The 13,471-nt window shown below is 33.2% G+C and overlaps 1 protein-coding gene across 1 annotated transcript; it reads right to left on the reverse strand.

The window, feature by feature from the left end:
- Positions 1-1,491: 1,491 nt before the first annotated feature.
- LOC106298930 (homeobox-leucine zipper protein ATHB-X-like) lies at positions 1,492-5,530 on the reverse strand. The gene is made up of 4 exons (XM_013735060.1): positions 5,233-5,530; positions 4,943-5,145; positions 4,737-4,816; positions 1,492-1,928 (listed from the first exon to the last, which is right to left on the reverse strand). Exons 1-4 carry the CDS (start codon positions 5,315-5,317, stop codon positions 1,646-1,648), a joined length of 651 nt encoding a protein of 216 aa, XP_013590514.1. The 5' UTR covers positions 5,318-5,530; the 3' UTR covers positions 1,492-1,645.
- Positions 5,531-13,471: the final 7,941 nt, after the last annotated feature.

The following is a 13,471-nucleotide window of genomic DNA, read 5'->3' on the forward strand; positions in this document are numbered from 1 at the left end:
TTTTTTTTAAATTTTTTTTTTAGTTTTAATAATATTTTTATTTGTTTATTTGATCTAAAATTTTATAAATATCATTTATATTCATAATTTTGATGAAAATTACACTATATTAAATTTATATATTCGATTTGTGTGTTTTATACAATCATAAACATGAAAATGTATTAATGTTATACACAATTAAAGATTAACATGTTTTATAACATAGTAAACCATCTAAAAATTCCGCCCCGCAGAATTTCCGATTAATCCCCGATTTTTTCTTTAGGCGCTAGGCCCAACCCGACCGCCCGACTAGCGCCTACCGCGTTCCAGAACAGGGTAACTTATAAATTAGAGATCAATAGTAAAATGTAATATACTATTAGAACCCATGTTCAAAAACTCGGCTAACTCGGCCGATTAACCGGCGAGTACACGCTGTGCGGCCAACCACCGTAGTGAATCGACCATAATCGGCCATAAAATCGGGTCTTTGAAAAAATCTCGTTTTAGTTTTGATTTCTGTTAAAAATCAGTGCGTTTAAGTTAGATCTATGGATATTAAATGGAATTGTGCAAACAAATGATGAAAATAATGAGAAAATTGAACACAAAAATGGAGGCAGGCGGTTGTTGCAGGTTACGTTCGCAGGGCAAAAGGTAAGGGATGACACGGCGAATTACCGTTTTGCCCTTCGTTAAAAGAAAAATTAAAACTAGGCCCAAAAAGACAAAACGGGGAGTTGAATCCGGGTATTGTCGCTAGAAAACCACACTTTCACCATCTGAGCTGGAGCATTTCTGATTAACCTAGTGCAAATACAAGTTTATATACGCATATAAACATAAAATGATGAAAAATTAATCCCCGATTAATCTGTGATTAATCTCCGAGTTTATGTTAACTCGCTAGGCCCGAGTGTGCCGCACGGATAGCGACTAGCGAGTTTTCGAACATGGATTAGAACTGGAGCTTGACTCAAATAGTCAAATGTGGTGGCCGCAGCATACCTTTTCGAGTGTGATTCGGTTTAGATAAACTTCGCACAAACGGCCAGTGTCAAAATGAATTATTTTTAACATTGACCAATACCACAGGAAGTAAATAAATAAAAAATTTAGTAAACAAGAAAGAAATAAAAACAAATATTATAAGTGAGACATCAGGTGAATTAGGTGAATATCTCCAACGGAATTCAAATTTAAAAATCTTAAAACCTATCTACGTCGAGGAATAGATAGCAGCCTTATTTGAGTCTTGTGGAACGAAAGTCAAATAACAATGAGGCTTATTGATGTTTTAAACAATCTACCCCTACCCAATCAACCCATGTATATCTATCAGTATCTGGGACAATTTTGAAAGTTACAAACTTATAAACAATTTAATTAAAAATGTTTTAACCACATTTGAGATCTATGTCTATATAGATTTAATGCTTAAAATTTTGCAAGCTCAAAAGTAATGTTTCGTTTGACTATGTTTAGAACTTGGCTCTGTCAATAACATGTTAAAAGTTAAAAAAACGATGATTAAACAAATTATTCTTCCATAATAAATAATTAGAGAAATATGCACAAAATCCTCCCAATCATAAAATCTTTACTTTCACCCCTAAACCGACGTTTCAATCCTTTTGACTTTTACTTTTGACCGAGCCAGTCAACACAGGGAAGAGGAAGAAGAAAACGCCATCCGTGACTGACTTCTCCGAGCTGTTGCCTCTTCGACGGCATTAGTCATTATCTGCTTTTTTTTTAAGTCATTATCTGCTGCATTGGTCACACGTTCACATAGAGGACACATGGATAAAACCGAGGCCAATACTGGCTTTAGAGCTCGTAGTTCTTCAACTTCTATTTGTAGCCGTCGATTTTGCTCCTTCAATGACTCGAACCATCTCTTCAGATACTCACATTCCATCTCCCTATGCTTGAGCTTACTCCTACGTACAAATTTTGTATAAACATGATATTGATTATTATGAGCTGTGCTAACGTACTATTAAATATGCTTCGTCATTTTAGTTTCTAGGTATTAATATGAGTTGATTACATTTTGGAACACTTTTTGTCTTTCCTTTACGATCTTTACAGTGAGAGTCACTTTCCACTTACGAGACACTTTCTGGTGGGACCTAGGTGTGTTTTTGACAAATTTGTCTTTGTGGACGACGAGTTGTGGACGACAAATTATGGACAACGAGTTGTGGGCGACAAGCTAAAGACGACGATGAATTGTGGATCGACTTGTGAATGACGAGTAATTTGTGGACGTATGAATCAAAGAAATGCAAATAATATTGTATGATGGTTTACTTCCACTATTACAAATTTGATTTTTTTTAAAAAAATTGATATGATAACCACGAGTGATTTGTTATAGACATAAATTATGGATATATATATTTCATGAACACATATGGTTAAGTCATAAATTATGGACATACTAATTGTGGACGCAGAAATATGGACAATGATACAATTTATGAGATTAAAAAGGTTCAGCTAGACATGAGAAAAAGATCTACGCTCTATAAATGATTACTCGAGTTCTCCTTTTACAACTGAAGAGGCGAAGACAGCTACCACAACGATTTTGAGCATGACCACAATGTCGCGGTGAGTAGAAAATGACTACACATGAGACGATGTCGATGGTACTTGTCGGTGGCTTAAAGCTTCAATTTGGGCTGCTTCATAGCGGTGAACAGAGGATGGCAACCTGAGTTGCAGGCACATTGGGGGGAGCACGAGCAGACGAGAACAATATCGCTGATGGCGCTTGTGGTTGTGTCTATGCACAGAGTTCATGTGATGGTGTCCACGTTTTGGTGTCCACGTCCACATTTAATTTTGTTTACACGTTAATATATATATATATATGAAAATTGATCTTAAAATATAGGGAATTTTATGTGTATTTTATTATGACAATTATTTTTATTTAATATATTTTAGAATTTGAGATAAAAATAAATAAAAACATAAAGTGGAATAAGAAGAGGAAAGAGATTCATGTGATGAGAAGAATAAGGTCTAAGAGTATGATTAACCCGGAGTTCTTAGGATAAGGTTCTTATCGGAAGTTAATAAACTGTTTCTTAACTTTTAATTAAAAAAGGTAAGAACCGGTTCTTAAATAAGGATTTTAAGAACCGGTTCTTAGCTTTTTTAGTTAAAAGTTAAGAATCAATTTCTTAACTTCCGCTAAGAATCCCACTCTAAGAACTCCGGGTTAATCATGGTCTAAGGTCATAAGAATATTTTTGACAAGAGAAAGTGTATCTCAAGCACTAAGTGTCCTATAGTGTAATTGGAACTTAAGAAAGTGTCGGTAAAAATCTCTTTTAATATACACCAATTGTTAACAACGATATATATCATAGGCTGAAATATTTTAATATATTTTAACGAGGTTGGTGTTTGAGAAATTTCTACTTTTTGTGAGACTATTCAACCGACCTTTCTCTTAACTATCTATATGCTTACATACGTGTGTGACCTCTGTGTCCACAATCGCATACCATATTATATGTGATTATATTGCTTGATCGACCGGAATGCCAGGGTACGTAAGATCATCTCATTATATATATATATATATATATATATACTGCTCTAGAAAATAATTCTAGTTTTTCTCTTTCAAAAAATAAAATAAAATCATTCTACTTTTTTGTTTCACAAATTTCATTTTGATGTTTTCCACAGACTTATATTAAGACTCAAAAACGACAAGATTTTTTGAGAAAATCATAAGTTATACGCATTTTTAATTAAAATGTCGTTCCAAAAAATACACAACGTCATAGGATTATGTTTGGTAATTTAAATTCCTTCTTTATGGACTTCATGAACAAACAGCCACGCAATATGTATATGTATACTATGCATGCATTCATGTACAAATGTTCCAAAAAATACACAACGTCATAGGATTATGTTTGGTAATTTAAATTCCTTCTTTATGGCCTTATGAACAAACAGCCACGCAATATGTATATGTATACTATGTATGCTTTCATGTACAAATGTGCGTACAAACACATTTCTGTGATGTATGATGTGCATCTAGACACCGAGAGAAAAATAGTTATACAAAAGTGTAAATGTGCGGTGTGTAAGTTAAAGTTTCATTAAAGAATATGTATACTATAAGGGACAAACATCATAATTGTGGACTAGCCAAAGATGGCTGAAAAAGTTAAACCTATCATTTACTGTCTCTAACTTTGTCCTTCATGTTCCCTATCGCTTTTCTTGTTGATACATTTATTAGATTCTATATTTTTATTTTTAAATCAAGGAACATATATGTAATATGTAGACACGTAGACATAAAATAAGAGTAGTGGCTTTTCGTGTGTAGCAGAGAATGCGTGAGAGATATATATGTCGGAATAACGTGAAACACTTGGATAAAAAAAGGATCTCTTCCACTTTACTACATTTTCTATTGCATGTACATGAATTGTGCTGAGAATCTAAGTTACGATCGCACACGATCTCTTTATATATAAATACACTATTCTGTCAACGCACTCTCGTTAATTATTAAATCTCCAACCACTAAAAATCCAATTCCAAAAACCCTATGTATAACATGCATCACCGTATTTCAACAAAAAAAAACATGCATCGCCGTATATATATGTAGAAGCACAATTTTATACGATATAAAATTATATATTCCTCAACTTTTATATAAACAAACGATGCAATATACGAAAGCGGTAGATCGAAGTACGTACCGAGCTCTTCGGTTTTGAAACCACACCTCAACTTGCCTTTGACTAAGCTTCAAAAGAATGGCCAATTCTTGTTTTTGTTTCTGTGGTTTCATTATCAGCCCACTTAATCATCAGAAAATGATTAAACTCTATTTTTCTCTATCATCTTTATTTTTAACGTAAACAAAGCATACGGAACCATAAAATTGATTAATATATATACTTACCGGGGTTAAGGTATTGTTTTGTATAAAACTCTCTTCAAGAATATGTGATTGCTCCTTGATTAGACGGAGCTTTTTGCGCGGCCGGCCGCCTAAGTTTTCATCTTCTTCGTTGATATGCGGTGTTGTACCGATCATGATCCACCCACGATCTTCTTCCTTCTTTGGAGTTTGATTTATGCCTAAATCTCTCACCATGTGATCACCTGCCAAAATATATTATTTGGATATTTTTTAAGAGACAACTATTAATACAACTCTATATCATGTTGAAATCAATATTTAGATCTTACCAGACAAAGGGTGAGAAGGAGATGGAGAAAAGCTTTGAATCGATATTGTTAATTCTAAAGAGCTTGAATTAGGTGAAACGGCCATAGAGGGGATGAGGAAAATTAGGAATCAATAGAATTTGATGAAGAGAGAGTAGTTTTTTTTCGGAAGATATAAAGGTAAAGTTGAAGTTTTATATGATAACAGAAATGTGAGTATGTGTCCGATAGCCAAGGCAAATATGCCAATGTAATATACACATGTAAAAGACAAAAGAGAAAAAGCCAAGGCAAAATATTTTGCGATAAGCGTGGAATGTGGAATAAGGATCAAGCCTGATAGCATTATCAAATTACAAGGAAATAAAGTGTCCAAACACGACAAAAGATAAAAGTTCTAACAGCAGCAGCATTATAGCTGGCTCTTAGCCCAATTCTTCCCCCAAATCCAATTAAAAAAAATTAAGAAAAGACAGAATCCCAAAACTCGCCCCTTGCGTAAGGGCTGAAAGGCCTGACTCTTAGTGACAGGTGTCACCAAACGAGAGGATGAAGAAATCGGTTACGCGTCTCTCTCGATCATCTCTCTCTCTCTCAAGCTCTCTTCGACGAAAGGCGATTTGACGTCTCCTTCGGTGACTCTTCTCGGCGACGTCTCCTTTGGTGTCTCTCATTGGCTACGTCTCCTCCGGTGGCACTTCTCGGCGACCACTCTCGGTGGTTCTCCTCGAGACGACGGAGCTCTCTCTCGGTGGCTTTCTTGAAATCGAAAGGTAAGCGGTTGTTGTGTTCTTGACTATGCATGTCTTCGATTAGGTCTGATCTGTTGTTTTTCTATGTAGTTTGTTGGTTCTCTCTCTCGGTGGGTCTTCTCCTCCAAGCTTTCCCTCGGTGGCTCAAATCGAAGCTTTCACCTCAAATCGAAAGGTAAACCTTGTGTTTTGTTGTTTCATTATGCATGTGATTGATTATTGTAGTTTGTTGGTTCTATTTGTTTCACCTAGAGTTAAAAATTTGATGTCTTTGATCTCTGGATATGTTCAGCTTGTTCTTCGGTTTTAATTTTAGTTTCAATTAATACGGATGGATCAAAGTTTCAATCCTTGCTCTGTTTCTGTTCTTTGATTTGTTTTCGCTTTTGATTATGTCTTTATGTTGGTCTGAATCATTTTTTGTTTATGTCTTTCTATTGGCAGATAGAAGGATCAAAGTTCATCGAGCAAAGGTTCAAACAATTCAGGAGTTCACTGCATAATAAGGTTAGTGTTACTCTTAACTGGTTCTGCAAACTAAAATTTGTTTAGGTTGTGGTTAGAATTGAATCGACTGTAATTAATGATTTGGTTGTGTGATAAATAGAAGTGATGGCTAGCTAGAATTGATTAAGGCTTAATGTGATGAAACTTGTAGATAAATGTCAACACGTTTTTGTGTGTTGGTTGTCATGAATGCATCTTCTCTTCCTTCTCTGCCATCTATAAACACTCTTTCTTTCTTCTCTTTCTTATCATATCCTTCATCTTCCTTCTTTGCCATCTATAAACACTCTTTCTTCCTTCTTTTTCTTATCATCTCCTTCATCTTTCTCTCAACTTCTTCTTTGTATGGATTCTCAACAAAGCCAGTCCTCTAGCTTTTTACATTTACTAAACTCTCAAGTGCCTCACAATGACAACCCAACTCAGTTTCTGAGTTTTTCACCTACTCCAGACGTTGGAGGATCCGCTTCACGTGCACAAACTGTTGAGGACCGTAAGCAAAGGTGCAAGTGGTCAACAGCTGAAGACCTGGTTCTCATCAGTGCATGGTTGAACACCTCCAAGGATCCTGTAGTTGGGAATGAGCAAAGGGCATGAACCTTTTGGAAGAGGATTGGGGCGTATTATAATGCAAGTCCCAAGGTGGTTGGTTTGCCTAAGAGAGAGAAACTCCACTGTAAGCAGAGGTGGGGGAAGATAAATGAAGGTGTCTGCAAGTTTGTTGGGTCATATGACGCTGCAACAAAACAGAGGACCAGTGGCCAGAGTGAAGATGATGTTTTGAAGGCTGCACACGAAATATTCCTCAATTATTACAAGGTCAAGTTCTCATTGGAGCATACGTGGAGGGAGCTTAGGAATGATCATAAATGGTGTGGGACTTATGGCAGTAGTCAAGAAATCTCTGGTTCAAAGAGAAAGATGGTGGGGAAGACCAATCTTTTCAGTCATCAACATCTATGCCCAGTGTCAATGGAGAGGATGAAGCAACGGCTAGACCTATTGGTGTGAAGGCATCCAAGGCGAAGGCTAAAAGGTCAGTGGGAGAAGAAGGCAAGAATCTGCAAAATTTTCAGCAAATGTTGGAGTTAAAGGCGAAGGACATAGCATCAAAGGAGAAGCTTAGCCAGACCAAACTGCTTGACAAACTCCTTGCAAAAACAGAGCCGCTTAGTGATTTAGAAGTGGCGCTTAAGAACAAACTGATTAAGGATATGTTATATATGTAATCTTTTAAACTGTCGATGTTATCAGTTGGTTATCTTGTTTGTGGCGCTTATGACTCATGTGTAATATAAGTAAATCTTAGTAGTTTGCTTGTTTGATGTTAAACTGTCAATGAATATTAGTAGTTTGCTTGTTTGATGTGTTCTGTGTTCTAATACGTTCTTATCTTCTTTGATGTGTTCTAATACGTTCTAATCTTATTTTTTGCTTTTTAGGGGATCAAGTCACACACAGCCAGAAATGGAACCAAGAAAACGGATTGTTTGTGGCCTCTCAGCAAGAGGAATCATACCGTCTCTCTCAGAAGAAGATAGAGATGATGATGTTGTGCCTCTCCCACAAGAAGATACAGTCGAAGTGGTGGAGATATCAGATGAAGAAGAAGAAGATATGGTGGATTTATCAAGAGAAGAATACATGAGCAATATGGGATACTTGATTAAGGTGGAGGAATCAGAAGATGACATTGAACCTGAGTTCAGAAGGATGCTTGAAAGGATGAAGGAGGAAGAGAAGAAGCTGAGAGAGGAGAAGTTCAAGGTGTTGAATTCGGGAATCAAGCTAGAGAAAGGACAATCCTCTAAGGGTGATGGTAACAAGAGGAAGCGAAGAAGGTGAGTGTCTCGTCACGGACAAGGTCAGTGTGTTGTTGTGTCTTGTAGTGTCAACGCTTTGTGTCACGGATCATGTACTCTTATGTGTTTGATGTGTTTTGTAATCTTGCATCATGTGACTTCTATCATGTGTACTCTTGTTTGATGTGTTTTGTAATCTTGCATCATGTGACTTGGTCTCTCTAACGCTTTGTGTCACCTATCTCTATATATCTCTCTGTCTAAACCAAAGAATATCAACAACTCATCTTTCTCTCTATATCATTCTGTGTAAACCAAACAAACTCATCTACTCATCTTTCTCGCTATATCACTCTCTATAGCGAATCTGTCTAAACCAAACCAAAGCAAGAACTCATCTTCTCTTCTTCTCTCTATTTTCTCTCTTTGATCACTAGTTTATAAACCGTTTTAATCACCATATATGGCTTCTTCTTCTCAAAACAATTTAGATGAAGCTTTTGATGATGCTTTTGATGATGCATTTGATGAGCTCTTTGATCAACATTTTGATAAAGCCTTTCACAATTTTACCATTCAAAGTGATCAAGAAGAACGAAGAAAGAAAAGAAAAAAAACGAGCTTATACCGAAAGACACCGTGAAGAAGGGCATTTTCATTTATGGAATGATTATTTCAGTGAAACTCCAACGTATCCTGAAAATTTCTTCCGACGACGTTTTAGAATGAACAAGCGACTGTTCATACACATTGTTGATCGACTCTCCAACGAAGTTTAATACTTCCGGGAAAAGAAAGATGGTCTCGGAAGGAATAGTCTCTCTCCTCTTCAAAAGTGTACCGCAGCCATTCGTGTCTTGGCGTATGGTTTTGCAGCTGATATGGTCGACGAATACCTCCGGCTCGGTGAAACAACAGGTCGGTTATGTGTGGAACAGTTTGTGGAAGGTATAATATATTTGTTCGGCGATGAGTACTTAAGAAGACCAACACCAGCTGATCTTCAACGTCTACTTGATGTGGGAGAGCGTCGTGGGTTTCCCGGGATGATAGGAAGCATCGATTGTATGCATTGGGAGTGAAAGAATTGTCCCTCCGCTTGGAAAGGGAAATATTCTCGTGGTTCGGATAAACCAACAATCGTTTTAGAAGCGGTCGCTTCATACGATCTCTGGATATGGCATGCGTTTTTTGGACCTCCAGATACATTAAATGATATCAATGTTCTTGACCGTTCTCCCATTTTTGATGACATAATAAACGGTCAAGCTCCGAATGTCACTTACTTTGTCAATGAACGTGAGTATCATATGAATTATTATCTCACCGATGGTATTTATCCGAAATGGGCAACTTTTATCCAATCTATTTCTATGACACAAGGGCCGCATGCAATTTTATTTGCTCAACGTCAAGAAGCTGTCCGAAAAGATGTCGAGCGTGTTTTTGGAGTCTTGCAAGCTCGCTTTGCCATTGTTAAAAATCCGGCGCTGTTTTGGGATAAAGTCAAAATTGGAAAGATTATAAGAGCATGTATCATACTCCATAATATGATAGTAGAAGACGAACGAGATGGATACAATCTAGTTGATGTTTCAGAGTTCCAACAAGGAGAAGACCACGAAAATTCACATGTTGATTTCACGTATTCTACAGATATCTCTTCAAACATTACAAATATGATGGACGCTCGTGCAAGAATTCGAAATAGGCAAATGCATCAACAACTAAAAGATGATTTGGTTGAACATATATGGCGTAGATTTGGACATGACGACAACAACAACTGATCTCGGATATTTCTTTCGAACAATTCTCGTTTATTTAAATAATCTTTGTTTTCATGTTTTTATTTACAAATCTATGTTTAAAATGTAATCTTTTTTTATGTTTTATTTAATAAAAAATTAAAAAAATAATATTAATTTATTTTTAAGAACCCCAAAACAAGAGACTTGCAATGAAGACATAGAAGTCTTAAATTTCTTATCTTAATCTCTTAAACACCTTTACTCCTTAAATATTACTAAAAAACAATTAAGAATCATCTAATGGAATTTTAGGATAAAGGTGCTATAAGCAGGTCAAATGAAGGAACACACACTAAGGGAGAAAATGAATGGAAGTGTAACTTGAGCAATAAAAAAAGGAATAGAAGTAATGAGAAGTGTGTTTACGTGTGATTGATGGATTTGGAGAATAAAAGGTTTGACATTAAGGTCGTTAAGTCAACTCACATTCATAGAATATGATCAACTATAGTAAAAACGCTTAATATATATATATATATATATATATATATATATATATATATATGGTAATATTATTTTACAAAAGACTCCAAACAGACTATATTAACATTAATATGGTCATTTTTCAAAAAAAAAACAATAACATTTAATCTATTAACTAGAGCTTGACCCGCACGACCGTACGGGTATTTGTTTTTATTTTTATTTATATGTATATTTAATTATCTATTTTATTTTTCAAATACCTAAATTTTATAGCTTGTTTGTTTTATTGAATTTACTATTTCAAATTCACATGACTTAATTCATGTGTGATTTTTTTTGGATCATCCTTTAAAAAATAATTTTAATTAATTTTTGTATAACTTGAATTATTCTAAAATAAACAAATCAAATAGATTTTTCTATATTTTCTCTGAAATTGTATCCGGATAAAATCTTTTCATATCTTTTTATTTACAATATAAATATACATATTTCATTTTTCATTAAATAAAACTTTTAAATATTTAATTAATTTCGTACTTGTATAAAATAAATGTACACTTAAACAAAACTTCTAAATATTTAGTTAATTTCGTGTTTATTTAAAAATTAAATTTATATTTCATTTTCACTAATATAAACTTTTTAAATATCTAACTAATTCTGTAATTACAACTAAAATCATATAAACGTTTATATTAAATTTCCGATATTAATTTAATATAATACTTTTCAATTAGATTTTTGATCTTTAACCAATAACATTTTTCAATTTAGAATTTTGTATCACATTATTTAAAAAATGCTATTACTGAAAATTAAAACAAATAAACTAAATTATTGCATATGAACTACAAAATTGTTGTGTTTTAAAAAAAAATTAGTAATATGGTAAATATTAAAATTATATACAATTAATCATGTAAAATAAATATATTTTTTTGTGTAAAAATTGAAAATAATCACCCGGTTGTGCGGATCCAGGCCTAGAATAATATTCAACTAAATTAATATAATAGTTTTTCAAATATGGATATAATCACGATATGATTGGCTTACAATTATCCGACTTTTAAATGTAGGAAAAAAATATTTTAGTTAACAAAGTCTATCCATATTTTTTGAACAATATATCTTTGAAAGATTTTGTTTAAACCATATTTTCGTAATATCTGAATTATTTTATTTAATTTAGTAGTAATTTTTCCAAATATGGTTACAGTCACAATATTTTTGGATTTTAACTATACGATTTTAAATGTAGGACATAAATCGTTTTAGTTAAATATACAAACCCATATTTTGTGAAAAAATAAAGTATGATCCTAATAAATATGTTATATTTAAATGAATAAACTTATGTGACTTTATAAATTATTTTATATCTGATTTTAAATGAAGTGTACCATCTTCATCTTCTCCAAATGTTTACTGTGTTTGGTTTATAAAGCAAAAGTATTATTAACGACGGTAGAAATGTTCATGTTCATGTTCAAGTCATTAACCATTATAATTTTATTATTTGTTAAACTTTCTTCTACATTTACATCAACGAACAGGAAATATGAACCGAGCAATATGATTTTTTGGAAGAAATTGATGAGCATCAATGGTTAATAGAATGAGACACATCATGGTGTAAATATGACTGCAATTTATGGAAGAAACATGTTCAATACTAATATCTCAAGACATGTACATGGTGCAAATATGAACGGAAGTTATTTATATTCATAAAAGTTTGGTCAGAGCATATGTGTAAACACATGAAAAAGGACAAATATAAACATGAAATATGACATGGTAAAAGTTGACGTTAGGAAACATAATTATGTGGCATGTTCGATTATAGTCATATAAATTGGGATAATGATCTTAATTTATTTGACATATATATAATAGAATAAAATATATAAACGATTGTTTGCTATTTAATAGTATAGATGTGGGGTTTAAGGTGATTTTAATATACATTAATGATAAAGAAATTGAATGTAATGAATTTCTAATAGATGGTATAAAATGAAATATATTAGTTATGAATCCGTCTTATATGTAATAGTGTATTTATTAATAAGCACAATTTTATGTCTTTGTTAAGTGACGGTCCATTTTAAAATATCACACATGAAAAAAATCATGATTTCTATTTTAAGAGACAACTAGATCTCGATCCGTGCAACCGCGCAGATTTTTGTTTTCATTTATTTTTATGTAAACATTTTGTTTTCAATTCTAAATTAGTACTCTCTCCGTTCCCGAAAGTAAGATTTTTTAGATCTTTTTTTTGTTCCACAAAGATAAATTTTCGATATTGTTAAGGTACTTTTTATACTTTTGGGGAACATTAATTGAGAATATTTGAATTGATTAAATTTTATTGGTGAAAAGTTATTGGAAAGTGTATAATAGAGTAAAAAATAAATTAAATTATAAACATTTATTAAATTCTTAATAAGCGTGCATACTTTAGAAAATCTTACTTTTGAAAACGGAAGGAGTATATATTATAATATATATGTGTCTATCAATTTTTAAAACATAATAAGTTGTATAAATCGAATGGATCATTTTTTGTTTAAATCTAATTATTGATAATCCAATAAAAATTTCTGGTATGCCCAAAATTTAAATGATAAGATTGGAGATTAAATGTAACATGACTTTCTAGGAATAGGTACTTTAGGTTCATTTTTAAAAAAAAATCACACATGAATCAAGGTTGTGACTTCTGTTTTAATATATAAGATATTTATGGTCATATTTTTTTAATCAAATGTACAAAGGTTGTCATTTAAATTTAAACATACTCTGGAATCAGTCATTTATATTATACTAGGGGTATAGCCCCCGCGCAAGCGCGGAGCCGGATAAGTTATTGATCGTTGTGTAGTTTTGTGTACGGTATTTTGTCTTTTATTTTTTTCCACTTTTGTTTTTCCGTGTTATATATAATGGTGAT

Source organism: Brassica oleracea, chromosome C6 (assembly GCF_000695525.1).
Source record: "Brassica oleracea var. oleracea cultivar TO1000 chromosome C6, BOL, whole genome shotgun sequence".
NCBI classification, from domain to species: Eukaryota; Viridiplantae; Streptophyta; class Magnoliopsida; order Brassicales; family Brassicaceae; genus Brassica; species Brassica oleracea.